Source organism: Kogia breviceps, chromosome 15 (genome assembly GCF_026419965.1).
Source record: "Kogia breviceps isolate mKogBre1 chromosome 15, mKogBre1 haplotype 1, whole genome shotgun sequence".
NCBI lineage: Eukaryota > Metazoa > Chordata > Mammalia > Artiodactyla > Physeteridae > Kogia > Kogia breviceps.
The window spans coordinates 47,722,441-47,745,158 of record NC_081324.1 but is presented as its reverse complement, the minus strand read 5'-3'; the positions used below and the strand labels follow the sequence as shown (position 1 = coordinate 47,745,158).

Sequence of the window (22,718 nt, the reverse complement as noted above, 5' to 3'; positions counted from 1 at the left end):
TAGGTACCTCATGTAAGTGGATATTTATAATATTTGTCTTTCTGGGTCTGGCTTATTTCACTTAGCATAATGTCCGCAAGCTTCATCCATGATGTTGTGTGTTGCAGAATATCCTTCTTTTTAAAGGCTGAATAGCATTCCATTGTATGTATATGTCACATTTTCTTTATCCATTCATCTGTTAATGGCTATTTAGGTTGTTTCCACATCTTGGCTATTGTGAATAATTCTGCCATGAACATGGGAGTGCAAATATCTTCTGAGATCCTGATTTCAATTCCTTTGGGTAAATACCCAGAAGAGGCAGTGCTGGAGTACATGGTGGTTCAATTTTTTGAGGAATCTCCATACTGCTTTTCCATAGTGATTGCACCATTTTGCATTCTCACCAACACTGTGTATGTAACTACCTAAGAATTCAAGATCAAAGTCTCAATTTCTGAATTCTTTATTGCCCTGTTCTATGGCTGTAGGTTTTGCTCTTTGACTGTGAGACTTGCACGCAGGTCCAATATTCCCTCGTTGTAAGTTCCAGCTGAAGAGGAGCTATGCCCATAAAATAACTCACCTGATTTGGAAGGGTGTACACATCATTCTTTCTCTTCTCTGCATTTTCGGGATTGGTTTGCTAAGCAACATGATCCATGCCAAGCTTTTCCTTTTCATCTGAAATACAGTCTCTTTATGTTTTCGCCCTACAGGATTTTTTGGAGTAATCTCATCGGCTATGTTGGCATTGATGATGACTATGTTTATACCACTGACTCCCAAATTTCTCAACTGTGTCTCTCACCTGAGCTCCAGACTGAAATAAGAACGTGTTCAGAGCACATGGCTGTAGGTCTTCCCAAAGCACTAAAACCGTGCCTACTTCAGTATGAAGTCCTCCTCTTCTAACCATGCTCCTGCCCCAGTGCTTGCTCTCAGGGATTGGCACCCTCAGTCATCAGGGGCCTTGGAATTCCTCTCAGATTCCCTCATGCTCACTTGCAATTAATAACCAAGTGCTGTTTATTCTTTCTTCAAACTTTTCTCAAATCCACCAACTTCCTCCAGCCCCACCGTCACTGCAATAGATGGTAAAGAAGTGTCTTAGCTGGGTAGGTAATAGTGATCTCGAACTTAAGGTATCCAAAATAGGGATCTTCTTTTATCCACAATTCCTCACTTTATCGTGACAGTCACTTTCTTGTGGTGGTCTGGAACCAAACACTCGATATCTCTGAGGTCTGCCTGTGTTACACTACTTACACAAGTTCTGAAGTCAAATGGTTAAAAAAAAATCGAAATTAGTCACATCTTACCTTGGTGTTTACATTTCTATCAGCAAATATGAACTTAAAGTTTAATCGTATCTGCCATCTTATATGCAAATCTTTTATTTTTCACCAACAAAGATATTCCTTTGACACGATCTCATGAGTGACAATGCTAAATCTGATAACTTACTGGTGGAAAAAGAGTATGATCCCTAAGTTACGCTGCACTAGATCCTACTGTGATGATACTGGATACAACAGGGTGGTCTTTGGAGTGAAAAGATTAAAAATGCAAGCTAATCAGAGGCATCTGTTTGCTTTATCTATTTCTGCCAACAATCACTGCATGTTACTTAAAAAGAGGAGATAATGAAATTCATCTTTCAGGCCTTTTCTTTGATCGATTTTTACAATCTCAATGACTTTGACTACTGCCAAGTTTAAATGCTTCCTGAAAAATTCAGTGAAATTCAGACATTGTGACTATAATTAGAATACTAAGAATAGGACATTATTGGTTCCTCAGTGTGAAACCAGGATCTAATCCAGATGTGTTAGGAAGTTGTTATTTAAAGACTTCTGCTATGGAGTTAAAAAGTATTCACTTGATTATCTCTCTTGATTTTCTTCCTCATGTGGGGGAGGAAAATGATTTTTTCTTGTTTTCTTGATAAACACAAGAAAGGTAAACTAAATTCTAGGAATGAATTTACATTTTACCTTAAAAAAATTCTGTACATTTGCATCAGGTTAAATAAAGAAAGAAGATGCTCACTTTCTAATATATTCAACAATCAAAAACATCATCCTAAATGATATAGTCATAACACTTTATGTGTTGGGTATTTTAGGCCCAAAATTATTTTAGCTAAACCACTGTAATGATTTTTTAACATTGTCATTTAATATTTTTAAAAAACCATAGTTACATATGAATTAAGTATGAGTTACATATTTTGAATATGAGGCAGTTATTTATTTTTTTTAGTTTATAGGGATGATTCTATAAACACGCTGATTAAGGATATTTCGAATGCTATTGCTTGACTTTCCACAAATGCCCTCATAATTGCTAGGAAGTCAACGCACAGCTGTCCCCCTAGCACACAATGAGCACTACTGTTTGTTGCTGCTGAGAAGGCCTGGATACATCAGACACTGGGAAGGCAAGCACACACTTGTTCAACAAATGAATGAATAAATGAATGACTTCGCTTCCAAATGGAATTAGGTTGCAGAAATTTATATGCAGAACGAATAAAGTTTGCCTTTTAATTTATGGATAAGGAAGTGCTCACAGCTCTGAGTTGGTTACAGAGAATTCTCCTTACTTCAAATGTACCGTCTAGGACGCTCATACCCTTCTCCTGTATGTTCCCATTTCTCTGGTTTTCTCTTGTCCTCCCCTTACAATTCCTTCCCACCATTCTCAGGGACTTCTTTCCTCAGGAAACTCACAGGGTCATTTTCTTTGTGTGATGATTTCACAAGGCCACTTGTTCCTTCATTTGTTGAACCAATATTTAATTCTTTCAGGCCCTGCGGGAGGCCCCAGGAACAAAACAGAACCATACAAGCAACTTTTGTCTTGGTTTTCAATACATTTTCCCATTTCATTCAAAACCTAGCTCAGAAACCAAGCAAACAGAATGTAGAACCTGCAAAGACCTCAATCTCTGGACAGACATTCCAGGACGGGACATGTTGCTGATATAAACTCAGTAAGGCCCCAGTGCCATGACAGTGTCTGGTAGACGAAGAGCATTCGATAATGCGGAGCTTGCTAAATACATTTAGTAGATCATCCAACAAATACATATTCAACACTTACTAGGCACCAGGTGATAAAGCTTTGCTGATAAAAAAGAGATCCAAGTTCCTGGTCCTCAGGGATATCAGAGCCTAGAGCAGCTCTGTCCAAGAGAACTTCCAGTGATCATGAAAATGCTCAGCTCTGCACTGTCCACTGCGGTAGCCCCTGGCTACATGTGGCTACTGAACACCTGCTATGCAGCTAGGACAACTTAGGAACTGAATTTTAAATTTTAATTAATTTAAATTTTAATTTAAAACCAAACCACTATAGAACATTTTTCTATTAAGCACACCTTGTTGTTTTGGTGGGACCACATTTTTTAACTGTTGTACCACGTATTCTATTAATCTTCATTGCATGTCTGGCAAATGCATAATTTGCAGTATCTCATTTATCATCTTTTATACTGATTACAGGTTGAAATGATAATATTTTTAATATACTGGGTTAAATAGCATATCGTTAAATTAATCTCATCTATTTCTTTTTACTTTTTAAACTGTGGCTACTCAAAATTTTAGATTTACATCTGGGGGTTTGAATTGTATTTCTATGGGATATGGCTAATCTAGAAGAAAGCAAGAGAGAGGGAACAAAACCAAAGCAAGCAAACAGCTATAAACAAGCAAATAACTATAAAATCTAGGGAATCTTACAAATATAATCATTCTTTCTGCCTAAGTTAAAACCTTATAGGATACCATATGATCCAGCAATTTAACTTTTGGGTATATACTCAAAATAATTGACAGCAGAGTCTCAAAGAGATGTTTGTACCCCCATGTTCACAGCAGCATTATTATTCATAACAGCCAAAAGGTGGAAGCAACCCAAGTGCCTATTGATGGATGGATGGATAAACAAATTTCAGTATACACGTACAATGGAATATTATTCAGCCTTAAAAGGCAAGAAAATCCTGACACATGCTACAGCATAGATGAACCTTGAGGGCATTATACTGAGTGAAATAAACCAGTCACAAAAAGACAAATACTGCATAATTCCATTTATACGAGGTACCTAGAGTAGTCAAGTTAATACAGACAGAAAGTAGAAGGGTAGTTGCCAGAGGTTGGGGGAAGGGGAAAATGGGGAGTTGTTTAACAGGTATAGAGTTTGGGTTTTGCAACATGGAAAGAGCTGTGTGGATAGATGGTAGTGATGCTGGCACAACAAGGTGAATGTCCTCAATGCCACTGAAAAATGGTTAAGATGGTAACATTTGTTATGTGTATTTATTGCAATTAAAAAAATTTTTTTTAAACCTTATAGGGAAAGTAGCTGTATTACTCCAGTAAGATTGAGTGTATTTCTAGGTATTATGGGGTTAATGAAAAAGATCAAATTTAACACAGTTCATATTTGCTTATCTATATGTTCCCACATGAATATTTTAAAATGGCAGGGAAGTCAGCAGATTAGGTACAAAAATGGACAAAGAAAACAAGAGAAAAATGCATTACATAAAGTCAGGTTTGAATGTGGCATTTTGTCTCAAATTATCAATGAAATAGAAAGCTGTGTTTTCAGAGAAGGCTAGGGTGGAATTGCATTTCAGGGATATTTTTGAGGAGGAAAGGACCACATTTGACAGAGAAATACAGATTGTTTCTGTGCAGTAAGAAATGTGTTACAGCTTTACAGTCATGCTAATAACTCCATGGTGAAGATGTATAAGCTAAGGCAGGCAAGCAAAGATAGATTCAAGAGACATTCTGTGAGGACTCAAACAAGGTAAAGATGTTCAAACAAAGGCCTGGGCTGTGGTCAGGATCATCATCTATAAGTGGTTCAAGAAACTGATGATCATGTGGAATACAGATTAAATATGCTAAGGGGCTTCCCTGGTGGTGCAGTGGTTGAGAATCCGCCTGCCGATGCAGGGGACACGGGTTCGTGCCCCGGTCCGGGAAGATCCCACATGCCGCGGAGCGGCTGGGTCCGTGAGCCATGGCCGCTGAGCCTGTGTGTCCGGAGCCTGTGCTCCGCAACGGGAGAGGCCACAACGGTGAGAGGCCCGCGTACCATCCCCCCCCCCCCCCCCAAAAAAAAAGATTAAATATGCTTTCTTGAATCAGTAATGTAGTAATTCATGTAGTAATCCCTCAGTATGAATGCGTGATCAGTTTACTCAGCTGTTTCTGAAGGCACCCCCCCCGGCTCTGGTCTTCCCCTTCCTGGCTCTCTCTACTTCAACCAAGGCTCTGCCCCGTTCAGAGTTCCTCCAACTGTCACTCAAGTCATAACCTCACTTCTGGGGTGAGCAGTCTGCAGGTGTTTCTTATTTCCTCCTAGTCTCCTGGCTTCTCTCCTGTCCTACAAATCGTCTTATCGGGGATCTTCAGTGAGATAATAGGATAATTTATACAATTGATTACTGTATTGCTCAGCTCAAATGACTACATTCCCTTTAGAAGGTTTTCGGTGACACAGTGTACAAGTGTATCATTTACAGTTGATTGAAATGTCTGTGATCATTTCTATGAAAAAGAAAAAAAGTTGGGCATCTGTTCCTTTGGTTAGAAATACAAGTTCATTGTTTTCTCTGTGGGAAAATCAGGTATGACTTAAGACTCCTTTCACAAGAAAGCCACAGGATCACCTATATTCTATTTCTGTGGGCATTTTTAATCCTTTGTTAGTATAAGTACAACTTTTAACTAATCAAAATATGCATTGACCTAGAATGCTCGGGAGTGGAGCAAATCAGGTCAGACAAAAGTGTAGTTATTATTATATTGACCGATATACACACCTTGGATGCCCTTTTGTGCAACTTCCACAATAAATCCAAACTAGTGTGAGCCTAATTTTGTTGAGAACTGCTTTGGCTTATACTGCCTTAATAAGCCCTATCATATGCCTCCTGAAAAGTCCATTTTTATTTGAGTTATTTTCCATTTTAATTGGGAATTCCTTGTGGCTTTCTTATAGAATATTTAAGATGAAAGACTGAAGTAATTTTTGGCTAACAAAATTACAAAACTTTATTTTATCTTGTGGATAAAAGGAACACATATATGTTGTTCAAGAATCAATCCAGATAGAAGTTCTTCTTTTTCAGTTTTACAATGAGCCACGCTGCTTTAAGGTAAAGTCTATTGTGATGCAGCTAAAAAGAATATTTCTCCTCTACCACCTAAAGAATGTTTCAGGCCTTAATTTTGTGAAAATAAATCCTGTTCTGTGCACCGTAACAGCAATCCTAATTAAACATGCAGAGGGAATTTCCAGGAGACGTTTTCATACCTGCACTTTGACCATGTGGGGTGGCATGGCAATTTCTCCCACATTAGCTATTTATTGTTTTAGATTTGTTTAGTTTGCATACACATACTGTTTTAAATGCAGTGTTATACAATGAGATTTAAGGGAGTTTTGAATAATGTGGCACAGCTGTGCTGCTATTCATTCTCTATCATAAATTCGACTAGCTGGAAAATGAAGTTTGTTTAAAAATAAACTCTTCAGGACTCCTTTTAATGAACAGCCCATGTGTCTGTCTTCCATTTTGTGGATGGAAAAATGCATCTAAGATAACTTATTTCACTCGCTGACAAATACTGTTCTGAAACCGCAAACCCGGAGAAGATTGGTTATTTTTTTAAATAGATTTCATTAACATAGTTCAGAGAGTCAATGCTTCAGGAAAGCTGTTTAAAAAAGCAAACACCCCAGAGATGGATTGCCTGAGAGGCCGAAGCAGAAGACTGGTAGTTTAGAACCAGAGCATGGATAAAGACGAGACATCGTTTATACCAACCTGGACCATTTGGGTATAGAACGTGAGGAATGAATATTTTACTTATTTTTTCATCAAAGCCCTGGGACCCGTGTAGGACTGGATGTGAATCACAGGTCTGGGTTCCACGCTCAACTCTGTTGTTTTTAGCTAACCAAGTGACCTTGGCCAAGTCACATATACTAGGCAGTGGGAAATGCTGAGGCTTTGCTGTCACTCAGACAGAGACCCAGTGCTGTGCTTGTCAGTGTTTAACAACTGGCTCTCCAGGAACAAGCAAACAAATCAACCAACTCTGGTTTGTAACGTTTGTCAATTTCTGTGGTGTAAATGCTCCCACCATGGCCAGTTGAAGTTACCTACCTGACCTCACTGAGCACAGAGCTGGGAAGGGAAAAGCACAAATTCACTCCAGACATCTCCCCAGACAACACAAGCTCAATGCCACTGCCTCAGTGCCATTTCTGGCTCCACCAGTTAACACATGGAGTCAAAGGCAAGTTATTTAACTTCTCTACATCTCGGTTTTCTAATTTTTAAAATGTTGACCATAAACAAAGTTTACAAGGCCATTCTGAGGGTAAAATGGAAGGCACTGAGCACTGAGCCTGAAATAGCAGGTCTCAGTACACATCGATTCCCTGACATAATGATTGTGTCTCTCTCCTTCCTCCTTTTCCACAGGCAAACTCTTCAAAAGAACCAGTTTGTATTTGTTCTTATTTGTTCTCTACTCCCTCACTCAACCCATAGCTATCTGGATTTCACTAATAGAACTCTTAAAAAGTAATTTCTTTGTGGTGACCAGCAGATTTTTTTCCCCCCAACTCCAAGGGACATTTCTTAGGTGCTTATTTTATTTGATTGCTCTGTGGCATTTGACATCCTTGACCAATTCCTTCTTCTTCTTTCTTTCTTTTTTCTTCTCTTGGATTCAGAGACAGAGAATCCTGCTGATTCTCACAAGACAACCTAGATCTTTCCAGGCTACAGCCTGGTTCCTCTTACTGTGTTCTTTGTTCACGATAGGGATTTTCCAAGGACTCATCACTGCCTCTTTTCTCACATCCCCGTGTCCCTTTGGGCAGCTCGTTCATAACCAGGGCTTCAACTCTTATTCAGGTACCAACTTGAAAGGCAAGCCTTCACCTCAGACCCCTCTGGAGCTCCAGGCTTATAATGCCTGCTGCTTATTTAACATTCTTGACATTTCTGCCTTTATATCTCATCGGTCACACTACAATCAACAAAGATATAACTCAATTTATCATTTTCCCCACCAGACCTGTCCCTCCTCCTGTGTTCCCTACACAGGATGCACTATTCATCTTATTTCTTAGGCTGGAAACCTAGGAGTCATCCTTCTCTACCTCCCATATCCAATCAAACAGGTCAATTCTATCTTGTAAATATATCTGCATTCATTTCCTTAGCTTCCTCGATAATGACACTGTCTTAGTAAAGACCCCTCAGACCTTCATCCTATCATTCTTTGATAATTAAAGTGATATACCACCTGATTTCCCTGCCTTCAGTCAATTCGCCTTCCAATCCACACTTCCTCTGGAGGATTTTTATAAAATGCAAATAGATCATGTAATTCCTTGCCCTTCATTAGCTCCCCACACCTAAGGCCAAACTCCATGGAAGGGCAAAATGGCCCTTGTTAATTCTGGCTCGTGCTTATTTTTCTGGCCACATCTCTTGCCTCTTGTCTATTTATGACTATACTCCATCCAGTCTTACTTAACCACAAACCTTTTCCTCAATAGGCCATGCTTCTTCTTGTCTTTACATCTCTGGAAAGCCAGCCCTTCCCCTTCTCCATCTAGTGAATTCCAATTCTTTCTTCAAGGATCAGCTCAAGTCTCCCCTCTTCCATGAACCCTTCTTTGAAATCCTCAGGACACCTAGTACATGATTCTCTAAAAGGCACTCTTCACATTGGATTATAATCATCTGTATGCATTTGTTTTTCTCCCCCAGAAACTGAATGAACATTAATGCCATATCTTATTTACCACTGCATCTCTGGTTTCAAGCACAAAGCCTGGACTGCAAAAATGTTTATCAAATTGAATGCATCAACTTCTAAATGCCTCCTCAGATTCCTTCTCTGCCATCTTTGTGGTGCTAAATGAGATGGAATCAAGACAAGGGTTGTTTTTTTTTTAAATTGAGATATAATTGACATGTAACATTATATTAATTTTAAGTGTACAACATGATTCAATATTTGTATATATCACAAAATGATCATCACAGTAAGTCTAGTTAACACTTGTCACTGCACATGGTTACAAACTTTCTTTTTTTCTTGTGATGAGAACTTTTAAGATCTACTTTCTTAGCAACCTTCAAATATGTTATATAGTATTATTAAGTGACAAGAACTTTTGTAAGCTATGAACAAGTTAGGATGGTATGCATTTTCAACCTTGATTCTAACTGGAATAATGATTTTCAAAGTGAGAATAAAACATGTAGAATATTAAAAAATACTAAAATCCAAGAAATGATAGACTTTTCAAGAATGATAATTTACTTAAACGTATTTGTTGCAACACAACCTGCCTGCTAACTTCATGTTTACCGTCGGTCACCACTAATGAAGACAATGACAAATTAGGTCTTCTCATGTTTATTTCTGAGGGTTTTTTGAGGTATCAGAACTGTGGCAAAAAGCATTACAAAATAGTAATAGCACAGATGAAAATCACACTAGATATGCATCCACTTGAAAATTGGCGTTCAATAAATGAGTAACGTTTAAGAAAATGAACATGCTATTCCTGCACAGATGGAAGGATTTATTCTGTATCTAACTTTTTAAAAACCTGAATGACTGCATGTTCAATGTGTGTTTAAAAGTTTTAAAGTGGAGGTGCAAAAAAAAAATGGAGGTGCTATTTCTGTTTTAGAACATTTCACGGAAGCGAAAAGCCCAGTCAAAGAGTAAGTAGCAAGATCTAAACTTGCAAAGCAGATGTTCTACCATTTGTTGAATTTCCAATAATAAATTCCACCTTTTAAGTTGAGAAAAAAATAGCATTGTTCTTCTTTACCGGTTACTTTTTGCAAATTATGCAAATGAAAAAAACATCTTGAACTTTAGGGATGTTCTAATGTCATAAATGAAAAGAAGGCAAATTCATTTTGAAACACTCATTATCATCTATACTGATGACTCCATTCTCTGGTCCACTAGGACTATTCTTTACTTAATACTTAACTGGATTTGAAAGTGTTCTCCTTTTTGGAAAAATTGGAACAATATATATTTAACAGATGGCGTCTGTATAGCCTACCCTAGTAAGCCTTCTAATTTATCTTTTTCTAGATAATAATTTATGGAGCACCTTTCTCTGCGAGAATTCTTTGTATTTTTTGCTGTGTTACTTTTTAAAGAGCAAGAATTCCTTGACCTCAAAAGGGATTTTTCTCCTAATAAGATAAAAACACTTCAAACTCAATAAAGGTTTTAGGCAGAAATCTATGGAATATAGCTGGTTTTTTTACTTTTTTCTTTTTTTTTCTTCCTATTTTTCTGGTGAGGACATTGGGTCCTTAAAATAATCAAGGGTGAATAGGTAATTGACAATATCAGGAACCTGACTCCTAACATTTGTCTGTTTACCATTACACCACCACATATTTTTAATGTTCTTTACCAATCCAAATAGCCAAATTTAGCTTTGATGTTGCTGGCCATGTTTTATGAATTTGACATGGGTTTCCAAATCCAATGTCAGGAAGCATATGCTTTGAATTATTTTTCAAAAATGACTAAGCTTACCATAGCTTTTCAAAAATGATATCAGGTTATACATATTCTCTTGTGACTCATTCCTGGCTTATCGAAAACAGCATCATACTTGAAATGACAGCTGGGGTTGCAATCAAGGGGCAAACAACAACTTTTTCCCCCCCAAAAGCTAAATATCCTATAGAACAATTTTATTTCACAGTCTTAACCCTATTAGCTATATGCTCTACTAAGCAACTCAGTCTAAACTGATTTAGCTAAGTTTTGGAACATGATTCATTCAGTTATATAATGTGAGCCATTTAGAAGGCTTTATTTTGTGTTGATCCGTACACACACAGTAGAACCATTTCAATAAAGTATTAATGGTAGGTAGAATCATAGACATAAAATTGGAAAGAACTTTAGGAATGATCCAACCAAACTCTTCATGAATCTCTTATCAACATCCCTTGTAGGTGACGGCCCAACCTTTGTACAGTTTTACTCACACAATCTCATTCTTTCCAGTCCTGGAGAGGTTTCCTTGTTAGAAAGTTATTTATTTTTCCGAGTAAAAACTTACCTCTGTAACTTTCATCTTAGTGCAAGATTCTTTAAACAAAGAATTAACCAACTTTACCTACCCAAAAAGTGAGGGTCCTGGAAGGCCCTATTTTAATGGGGAATTTTTTTTTTGGGTCTACAATATTTTTCTTCTAAATTCTTTCTCCCGTACTGGGAGATAGACCCAATATAAGCCAAAGGGTGTGGAGTATATTGTCTAATACAGCAGGCAGGACATAGAATCTGAGCAGAATGAACAATGAATGATATAAAGAAGTCCAGGTAGGAAGTGAGAAGCAGGGATGCCCATGATGTTCTTGGTATCTCAGGCACATGCCTTATAAAGAGGCAGACATTCATTCTAGCACCACAAGTTGAACATGGTGATACTTAGGACCACATTGGCAAAGGTTATGTCTCAATTTTGAAAACTCAGACTATCTTTACAAATGTAGATTTCCTGAGGGCAGAATTTGTGTTCTTTGAAATGAGGAGTCAAAAAAATGTCCCCAATAAGTTGAGCTCTGTCCATTAGTTCTCCTTGACAGCACTTTCTCATAGAAATGGGACACATTGACAAGCTGTGAATCAGTTGGGGAAAATTAGCTCCATTAATAAAGGGAGTTCCTCAGAACCCTGGTGATTAGTGTTTCCTGTTGCCTTAAAACGATTTTCCAACTATTGAAAAATATTTTATTAAGCAAGAAACCTAATACAGTATCAAACTGACTAGTACTTTGATTTAAAAAGAAAGCTTAGGAATGGGGGACAATGGGAAGAATAAGGAAGGAAGAAATCTGAGTTCATTTCCTGCCTCTCTCTCTAGTCCTTTGTGTCACCTTGGTCACACAGCATATCAGAATCTATGAGCATGGAGGGAACTTAAAGAGGCATCTGGTTTAACACTTTGGCCAATTTAGATTTCTTCCCAGCTATAAAGTTTCTTTAAACCCATACCTACAGGATCATAGCAATAGCATTTCAGAAACAGTATAAATAATTTTCCCCCAAGGAGCAATAATAGAGGTAAGCACATCTGTGAGGACACCAGATACATGCTTGCCTTCACATTTTTTTTGGTATTCATGGTCAGGTTTTAAAGGAGCCACAGGAGAATGCAAACAATAACATCTAAGAGGGAAATCATGCAGGTAGTAAGTTGTGCAGTTGTCTGAGATGAAAGCTACAGTTGGGAAGGAGAAAAGAGACAGGGGCTTAGGTTGTTTATACATTTTTTGATTAACACAGATTTTGGTCTTCTGTTGACTTCACTGTTTGGAAACACACATAATACATTGTTACCAGACTAAAAAAATGAAAAAAGATAGTGTTTGGGAGTAATGTGTCTTTACGTTGGGTGCTCTCACATATCATAAAATAGTGGGTTGGTGAAGACTTTGGAAGGATGGTGGACATAGGTGTATAGGCCAAATTAGAATTCTCTACAAATATTGACAATTTTAGGGCACTGGGAGCTGGAAGATTGCCCTTATGCAAAGATTTAATTGATAAATTTATCTTACCTTATGACTTTAAGCCAAAAGCCAACTGATGAAAATATGGAAAGGTAAAGACTCATTTTTGTATTAGAGAGCAAATATTGGCCCCTACTACGTGTAATGGCATTGTGCCAAAGCATCACTCACTTCTGAATATATATTAGGATTTAGAAGTGGAATGTTTTTAAAAATTTCTCCAAAATGTAAAGATTCTTCTTGGTTAAGTAGTTGACACTGTCCTGAAAAACATCAGCTACATGAATGGGTTTAAGAAAAATAATCGAGATTCATATGTATTTGGGAAGATGAAATCGTTGTCAACGATTACAACCTTCATATTTTGAAATCGGTGCTTGTAACACTTACCTTTTAAATGGATAATCATGGAAAAATTAAGTAACAGGCCATCTCATTTTTGTTTGAATAGACAGATAGGATGAAAAGGACATGACTGATGTGGAAGTGAAAAAGCTAAATGCATTCATTTATTTTAATTAATTTAAAATCAGTCGAGTCTAGGATTATAAACTATTACATTTTTAGGTGAGTTTTTGAATACTACATTGCAAATAGATTTTCTTTTCAAGGTGGAAGTAAAAACACGACATAAAGCTGAGGCCAATTAGTCAACATCTTACCTGAAGCTGCTCTTTGTTCTCTTTTCTGCTCCACTCTCCCTGAAATAAGAAGTGGCAGATCAGTTGCAATGTGCAGCCATAAGAATATGATGTAACTAAGACAAAAGCCCAGTTTACGGTAACTTCCAGACACAGTCACTAGGTCAGCCGTGTCCAGCATTCTTCTAGAGATGACTGGGCACAAAGGAAAGGGGTGAAAAATATTCTCAAATCAATTTACGAAAGTAAAAAATTAATGAGTATGCATTAAACATGCTTCTGGGTTTAAAAAATCTTGTTAGTAAGATCCATTTACTCAACAATAAACCTACAGGGTGCAAATCCCCATAGAACAAACTGTTCTACATGGGGGTAAACACCTGACTAAGATAAGACCATGGCCTCTTACAACCTACTTGGGAAGGTAAAGGACAGACAATATAACATGAAACGAGATGTGCCCCCAAAGGATATAAATGTTTAAAGATATGAGAGGATGAAATGATTATTTTAAGAAATAAAAAAATAAATATAAATAAATAAATAAATATTTATTTATATTTATATAAATAAATATTTATATTTATTATATTTATAAATATTTATAAAAAATAAATATAAAATAAAAATAAAAAGGGTGCCCATGAAGTTACAGAGAAAGTAGTATTTGACTTGGACCTTGAGAGATACATGTGATTTGGGGAATTTGAAAAGGGGAAAGGATTGATTCTTGGCAAAAGAAACAGTAATGGGCTATGTAGGACAAGGCTCTTTGAGCAAGAAGGGTCAAGTTTAGGGCTTGCTTTAAAAACCTGAATGAGAGTAGCTTTCCATAGGAGGAAGTATCCTAGCGCAGCGGTCCCCAACCTTTTTGGCACCAGGGACCGGTTTCGTGGAAGACAATTTTTCCACGGACGGGGGAGGGGAGGGATGGTTCAGGCGGTAATGCGAGCGGTGGCTAGCGGCAGATGAAGTCTTGCTCGCTCGCCTGCTGCTCACCTCCTGCGGCCCGGTTCTGAAGGTCTGCGGTCAGGGAGTTGGGGACCCCTGCCCCAGAGGTTGGGCAAGAGGTAATTGGTTGAGTATGACAGTGGGAGCAGAGAGGAGGGAAGTGAGGGGTGTAGGAGACGGTGGGAAGGCACCAGGGCAGTGGTGTGTGTCAACACCCCAGCTGAGATGAGAGCCTTGGTTTTGTGATGAGTAAGTGAGGGCCACCCTTTCAGCCATCACCTTCTTGTCATTTATCAACTGGTCACAGATGGAGCTAGTTACTGAGAGTTTATGGAAGCTGCATGTAAACTTTAAGTTTTTCTACCAGCCCTTTGTGTCTTTTAAAATCTTAGACTGTAAGGTGGAAAACGTATAATCCTTCCCTTGTGCAGCTGCCCAAAGTGTAGAATTCATTTAACTGGCATCTTGATTAATCTCACATTCTATTCATTTGGGTGATTCCCAGAGGACTTGCTTGATGCAATTTATTTCAATGATACAAACAGATAAATGGCACGAATGGTCCATTTAAAGGTTTCATTCATTACCAAGTATGATGGGGTACCTCCTCATTTAAGATTTTTATTGGGCAAGCCACTATGTACCTTTGATTATAAATTTTTATATAGTAGGGGCCTCAAACACTTTCATGAATTTTAAAAAATGCTATTCAAGTCCTGAATTATTTTAAAAAATTATTAAAAAGATGTTTAGGGGCTTCCCTGGTGGCGCAGTGGTTGAGAGTCTGCCTGCCGATGCAGGGGACGCGGGTTCGTGCCCCGGTCCGGGAAGATCCCACATGCCGCGGAGCGGCTGGGCCCGTGAGCCATGGCCGCTGAGCCTGAGCATCCGGAGCCTGTGCCCCGCAATGGGAGAGGCCACAGCGGTGAGAGGCCCGCGTACCACCAAAAAAAAAAAAAAAAAAAAAAAAAAAAAGATGTTTAAAAACCCCCATCTTTTTAGAGAGTCTTTAACTTGTCTAAGAATGCATCATAAATCCTTAAAGTTGACAATGAATGTATTGAAGATTAATAACAGGGTGCGGTAGCCAGTCTCCAAGGTGACCCCAATGATCCTCGTCTTCCCACCTCCTGGCATTTGTATCCTTGTGTTGTCTGCTCCCACACTGAATTAGACTGATTTGTGTAACCCGTAGGACTTTGCAGAAATAATCAAGTGTGACCTCCAAGGTTGGGCCTCAAAAAACATTGTGGCTTCCATTTTGTTGTCTCTCGGCGTACTTCCTCTGAGGAAAGCCAGATAATATAATATGTTACAAGGACACCCAAGCAGCCCAAAGGAGAGACCCATGTGGCAAGGAACTGAGGCCTCTAGTCAACAGCCAGTGGGGAATTGAGGCCTCCGTCAACAGCCAAAGAGGAACTGAGACCTCCTGTCAATAGCCAGAGAGGAACCAAGGGCTCCAGTCAACAACCAATGAGGAACTGAGGCCTCCTGCCAGCAGTCAGCATCAACTTGCCCACACATGGGCAGCCCATTCTCTAGCCTCACTCAAACCTTCACATGGCCGCAGCTCTGGCTGTCTCCTTGACTGCAACCTCCTGTGAGACCCTGACCCAGAACAACCCAATCAGCCACCCCAGAGCTCCCCACAGAAACTGTGTGACACGATAAATGTTTACTGTTGTTTTCAGCTGCTATGTTTTGGGTAAATTGTTATACAGTCTTACATAACCAATACTTATGGGATAATTTTATTATGAAAGTTTGGGTTAATTTACCACTTAATAGAATATACCTACAGTGATATTAGTTGTGGCAGATCAATCAGTCACCCTGACTTTCTCATCTGTACCGTGGGGATCACAGCCTGCTTATCCTGAATGTTGTGAGGATTAAATAAGTCCATACGCAGAGCCAGCAAGAAATGGAGGAAACTAACACAAAATACTGGGGTTCGAGGTTTCAGAAGGGAGCCTGGAAGGCATTGCTGATAATGTTTTTTTCACTGAGATCTCAAACAGTTCTCTGCCCTTGTGTTATATGAAAGGGCTCTGTAAACTGTGAAATGCTGTATAAAACTGCATTAGTTTTGTTATGCTATTAGTTCTGTTATAGGAATCACTTAGATTTCTATTTTTAGTTACATATACAGTAAACTTCAAATGAGAAAAATAAAAACTGGATAAATAAGACAATCTTATATTGATCAAGAGACACAGAGATTGCACTGCTTAACTGGAGATAACCCTCTAGATTTCTTTTTTGGTCTCTTTATCTTGCTCTGTATGGGTGATCTTATCTCTCAGTGTTCACCTTCACAGAAAGATGATGTGAGACCTACATCTCCAGCTCCAAAACCTACCTAGGTTTTAGGTCTACTGGAAATCTCTATCTGTATTTCCCTCCCAAACTGCTTATCTTTATTGCTATCCTCCTATCTGCTCAGGCACCCAAACATGAAACCTAAGAATCATCAGCTCCTCCCTTTCACTCAACCTAAGACCACTACATTCTCTCTCTACAGGGCCTTTCAGATCTAACCTCTCCTTTCTCATTGCCATTGTCCTGTTTCATAAACTTGATATTTCTTCCTGGGGTTATTTTCTACAGGCTCCTAACTGATTTCTTTGGTTTTAGCGATCGTTTTCCCATCCTTGCAGTCTGATCTCTATTAAAGATTAAAATACACATTCCCTAATATGAAACTGATGACCCTGGAAGATTTGGCCATGACCTACCTTCTGCTACCACCCCTGAAGCACCATACAGAACACTTACCAACTATGTCAGGAATTGTACCTCCCCCTCCAACTCCCTGTCCATGATGTTTCTGCTTCCTGGAATGTCCTGTCATGTCCTTTGGGCCTATCAAAATTCTACTCATCCTTCAGAGCTGAGCTCAGATGCTGGCCCTTCTGTGAAGCCTTCGGCTTTGTGCCACCTCCCACAACGGTCCACTCCCTGCAGAATTAATCACCCTTCTTTCTATGCTCCTTTAGTCCTTTATTTGTACCTTTGCTACAGCACTAACTCCAGTGTTTGGTTTATAATCAATTGCGTGTTTATTTCCCCAGCGGGACTGTGGCCTCCTTTAGGGCAACGGGTGTATCCTATGCCTCTCTGTCTCCTCAGGCCTCACAGTGCCTGGAACACAAATGCTTGCAATTGAGTGGACACAGGGAGACTTATGTATCATCCCAACCCTCCTTCAAATGCTGAAGAACATGAAAGCTATTTTAGTGCTGCTAACATTGAGAGCAAGTACACCCAAGAACAGAGCTTTTACCTGAGCGCAAGTACACCCAAGAACAGAGCTTTTACCAAGTATCTACATTACAACTGACAACCTAGAAAGCTACTATATTAGAAAAGTGGATGATAAAATAACAGAGGCTATCAGAATAATGAACACACATTTTGCTCTAGTTGTGCTTTATTGTAACACAGATTCTACTTTAAGAACAAAGCATTAAAGTATGGTTTGCATCTTACTTCTCTTTAAGCCTGGATGTAGCACTCCACCTGTGAGGAAACAAAATGGACTATAATTTCATAAAAATGGAATTTGCAGGGTCCAACTTTTCTTCTGAGAAAATGTAGTTAGTCGAACATTAAAATTCCACATCTCATGACTATTTATTTATATAAATTGAGTTCTGATTTTTTTTTTTTTTTTTTTTTTTTTTTTTTTGCGGTACGCGGGCCTCTCACTGTTGTGGCCTCTCCCGTTGCAGAGCACAGGCTCCGGACGCGCAGGCTCAGCAGCCATGGCTCACGGGCCCAGCCGCTCCACGGCACGTGGGATCTTCCCGGACCGGGGCATGAATCCGCGTCCCCTGCATCGGCAGGCGGACTCCCACCCACTGCGCCACCAGGGAAGCCCCTGAGTTCTGATATTTTTAAAAGCTATTTTAGACTTGGGGTTGATATGGTTTCATGGAGAAACATTAAATATATATCTACTTATAGCACATTTCAGTACATCAGTACAGAAATAGCTCCTTAATCGAAGTGATTGTTTCTGATCTTTTAAAACCACAGGCACATACATGGCAATCCAAGGTGTCTCACCAATAATGAGCAGGGTGTTTGTACCACAACTCAGTATCTTATGTCACTTCTAATGAAAAGAAAATTTTGTGCACACATATATATGTATTTATGTGTATACATATATACAAATAGTGGGTATACACATATGTGTGTACATATATGTACATATAATGCATTACATATATGTACATGTGATATATATCTTGTAATTTTACAATCAGACATAGTCTAATCTCCAATATATACTCTCTCTTCTACCTGCTTCCATCATTGTGTAAAAAGTGTGTCATGGAATCTTATCAAGCTTCCCTCACTGCACTATCAATTTCTCAGTGCCAATTCTGAGTGTGCATTCAGTCACAGGCATTTTATCTGCCCTGCTCTGAGAGGTATTATTAATCACATCCTGTTGCTAGGATACCTGAGAATGTTCATTTATGTCCGATGTTTCTTTGGCAAAATGCACTATGAAGATGGCATAGAATCATGACAAGGAAAATTACTGTGCACATGCTACTTATTTTTAAAAAGGCATCAGGGGAGAGTAACATAACTACCAGATAATATAATGTGAACTCCCATGAATTTTTTTTTAATACCATTTGTTTCACCTAGACTTTAATGGAAAAGTGCTGGCAATATTTCTGGATAATGAGAATCTGTAGTACTTCTCTACTTCTGAGTTAACTAGGAAAAGTAGAAGGAGGTAGGGTTTTAATTCTGTTTCCTTTAAAGGGACTTAGAGAGGGCGGGGCTTTAAGATTCACTCACTTCAAATGCCTCAGTTACAGATGGGGTTACTAGGTTACAGTGCTAGCTGATTTGTAGAGCCAGCCTAATACACAGGTCACCACTATTGCTCGTTTAGCTATTTTAATGCAAGACCTAAGAGAAAAGTAATCTTCAGAATGTGCATTTGAGTAATGGGAGAAAAAAATGCCTTTATCAATATCTTAAAAAATTACTGTTGTTTTGGGTATTAGTATACCAAAGATTCCTGCTTATTGATTGTAATCAGAGAGAATATGAATTTTATATATTTTATATATTCACCTAAATGCAAATAAAATTCACCTACATGCAAGGTGTTTCAATCTCTTCCCACAGGAAACAGCATGATATAGTGAAATAAACATGGACTTTGGAGTTAGATGGAGTGACTTCCTGTCTTAACCACTGGTCCCTAGGAGCTATGTAACCCTGGGAACAAGATATAGAGTATCTCCTCAATACATGTTCCTTTGTGCTGTCTCCTCTTCTCTCTCTCTCCTGTGTGTGTGTGTGTGTGTGTGTGTGTGTGTGTGTGTGTGTACACAAGACATACATATACATAGTATCTGTTTATCTATATTTATCTATTGTATCTATCTCTACCTAACTCTTGTATTTCAACTAAAAACATAAACAATTTGAGTTTTACTTCCAATATTGTTTCCAAGTGGTATTAGCAGAGTGCTATTTTTATAATCATGTTAATAATAGTAGCTAATGTTTATTAAACAATATCTACGTGCTCGTCACTGTAATCAGCATATTATATGTGTTAATTCATTTTATCTTCACAGTATTATGAGACTTTATAAACATTCTACTGATTTTCAGGTAAGAAAACTTGGTAGAAATTTGGTAAATAACTTTGCCAAATCACTGAACTACTTAGTGGCAAATAAATAACGAGAGGATAAAAAATAGTTGGGGTGAAAGGTAGGGAGGAGTAAGGATTTGGATATCTATCCATAAGTCGTATATAATCAGTCCCTAGGTTTGGAGGGTTGCCTGAATAAATTATTTTGTTAAAATATTTCCATAGACTTTAAAAAAACTAGCTGTTCATTATTTATCAAATTATTTGTTTGAATAAATGAACTGCTTATTTTAGCTGCTAAATACCTAATAATAATGTTTCAGGAGTAGAATGCCAAAAAGACCTTCAGATTTGAACTTTTTTAGTAGTTTGGTATTTATTTAGTACCTACTATGAGTCGGGCACCCTAATAACACTTAAAAATTATTTACTTTAATTTTCACAACTAACTGAGTCGATATTTTTAAAAGCTATTTTAGACTTGGAGTTGATATGGTTTCATGGAGAAACATTAAATATATACCCACTTATAGCACATTTCAGTACGGAAGTAGTCCCTTAATCGAAGTGATTGTTTCTGATCTTTTAAAACCACAGACACATACATGGCAATCCAACGATGTCTCACCAATAATGAGCAGGGTGTTTGTATCACAAGTCAGTATCTTATGCCACTTCTAATGAAAAGAAAATTTTGTGCACACATATATACGTATTTATGTGTATACACATATACAAATAGTGGGTATACACATATATATGTGTGTATATATATTCATATATCTACATATACATAATGCATTACATGTATGTACATGTGGTGTGTGTCCTGTGATTTTACAATCAGATATAGTCTAATCTCCAAAATATACTCTCTTCTACCTGCTTCCATCATTGTGTAATAAAGTCTGTCATTGAATCTTATCAAGCTTTCCTCACTGCCCACCAATTTCTCAGGTGCCAATTCATGGAGTAGATGAAAATTACTTCCATTATCCAGTGGAGAAAGGAGGCTCAGAAAATTCTCTGAAATGGCACAAGGTTCCAGTTAGTGATTAGCAGGATTAGACTTTGAAGCTGAGATTTGTACCCTTTCTGAGCTTACTGGCTGCGGTGATTACAGGCAGGTCTGTAGAATGGTAAAGAGCTCTTCCACTTAATCAATGTAGGACACTGGCGCATCATTTAACCTCTCTAAATTGTATTTATCTGGAAATAGGGATAATACTAGTTCCTACTTCACAGGGTCATTGTGAGGGTTAAACAAAATAATGTGTTTAATAATAATCCTAAATATTTTGAGTGCATAATGCAATCACGTTTATAATGTTCTCACTTCAGTGCCTGGAAAATAGCAACATAGCGTATTGCCAGGTGCTTCTCTTTATGAATGTTCCATGTCAGGTGGTCCCTGGTAACATATGATACTTCTACATATTCTCAAGGTCAATGGCTTTGTTTACACAAATATTATAAAGTTTATTTTGAGAGTTTCTTCAGATTTTTACCATCACATCTCTTTCTTGCTTTCCCTTAGAATTTCTAATTGAGAAGTAGCTTTTCACTTTAATGAATTCCTTTCCTCTCCTCGTAACTCTTTCCAAATACAAATTGGTTTGATAAAACACATTGATATGGCAAAACTCTCCCCAATTATGAGCTCAGATGACACGATTTTAGAACCCAGCATGTGTGGTCCAAATCCCTACCCATATTTTGCACTGACCAGCAGCTATGGAACTGTCAACAGTCTGATACGGTCTAAATAGAAAGGGAGCACTTTTCTAGAAACCAGAGGACCTCATTACCAGAACTTATTCCTTGAAACAAATGGTAAGACCTTGAACAAGGAACTTGATATTTCCAAGATTCACAGGTCTCTTTAGTTAGATAGGTAAATACTATCTTTCAATAATACCAAAAGAAGTTGTACAAACAGGGATGTGAGAAGATTTTTAAGAACCATACTATAGGGCAGGAACAGAGACACCTAACTAAGCCACTGTAAAGACCAGCTAGTCTAAAACCAAAAAGGACCTATTATATAGCACAAGGAACTCTGATCAATCAATATTATGTAACAACCTAAATGGGAGAAGTTGAAAAAGAATAGATACATGTATATGTATAACTGAATCACTCTGCTGTACACCTGCAACTAACACAACATTGTTAATCAACTATACTCCAATATAAAATAAAAAGTTAAAAAAAATAGACTGTAGAAACTGCATAGTTTCTCTTTGGTCAATTGTACAAAAAGGCAGAGGAGTTTATTTTACTATTGATACCTGAATTTATGCTGAAGCTGAAACGGCACTGGCCTCAGCAGACACTGTGAAGAGCCTCTATGGCTGTGGACCCTCACTGCCCTCCTGCACGTTTAGATAAACTCCACTGGCTCTTTTGTCCGTTTCTATTTGCTGAGTTGATGTGTCACTAGGATGCTTAGGCAGACAGAGCCATTATGAGCACACTGCATGCTGTGAGCTCCAGACAGTGTATACTGAGCCACAGAAAACGGCCCTTCCGAAACGTATCGATACCAATAGGTCTGGCCTCTGAGGTTGGCCATCTGCCCTGGCAGAGCTGATACTCCATCTGTGCTCCCTAGCCCTGGGGTCTGCCATCCGTCATCGCGTGTAAAAAGCCGGAGAAGAACTGAATGCTCAAAGATTTTTCCTGGGCTGACCCCTCTACAGAGAAATAGGAAAATCAGTAGGAGAAACAACAGTTTTATGTTCTCTTGGAAATTCTCAAGGGTAGAATTTCTTCCGACTTAGATCCTCCTGACAAGCACATAATTAATGTGACAAGAAACAGTTCCTTTCAGATTCCCAACATTGGCCCGGGTGAGTTAAATCTTAGAGTAAACCTT

The 22,718-nt window shown here is 38.3% G+C and overlaps 1 protein-coding gene across 2 annotated transcripts in view; it reads right to left on the bottom strand.

Annotated features, from left to right (window-relative positions):
- Positions 1-22,718, bottom strand: part of CHST9 (carbohydrate sulfotransferase 9) — a 231,680-nt gene that overhangs the window by 113,000 nt on the left and 95,962 nt on the right. The window contains exon 3 of one of the 2 annotated variants that reach the window (XM_067014820.1): positions 13,270-13,308. The exons of the other annotated variant lie outside the window; for it this stretch is intronic. Within the exon in view, the coding sequence (XP_066870921.1) occupies positions 13,270-13,308 (39 nt within the window). The remainder of the gene's footprint in view (positions 1-13,269; positions 13,309-22,718) is intronic. 2 annotated transcript variants of the gene reach the window in all.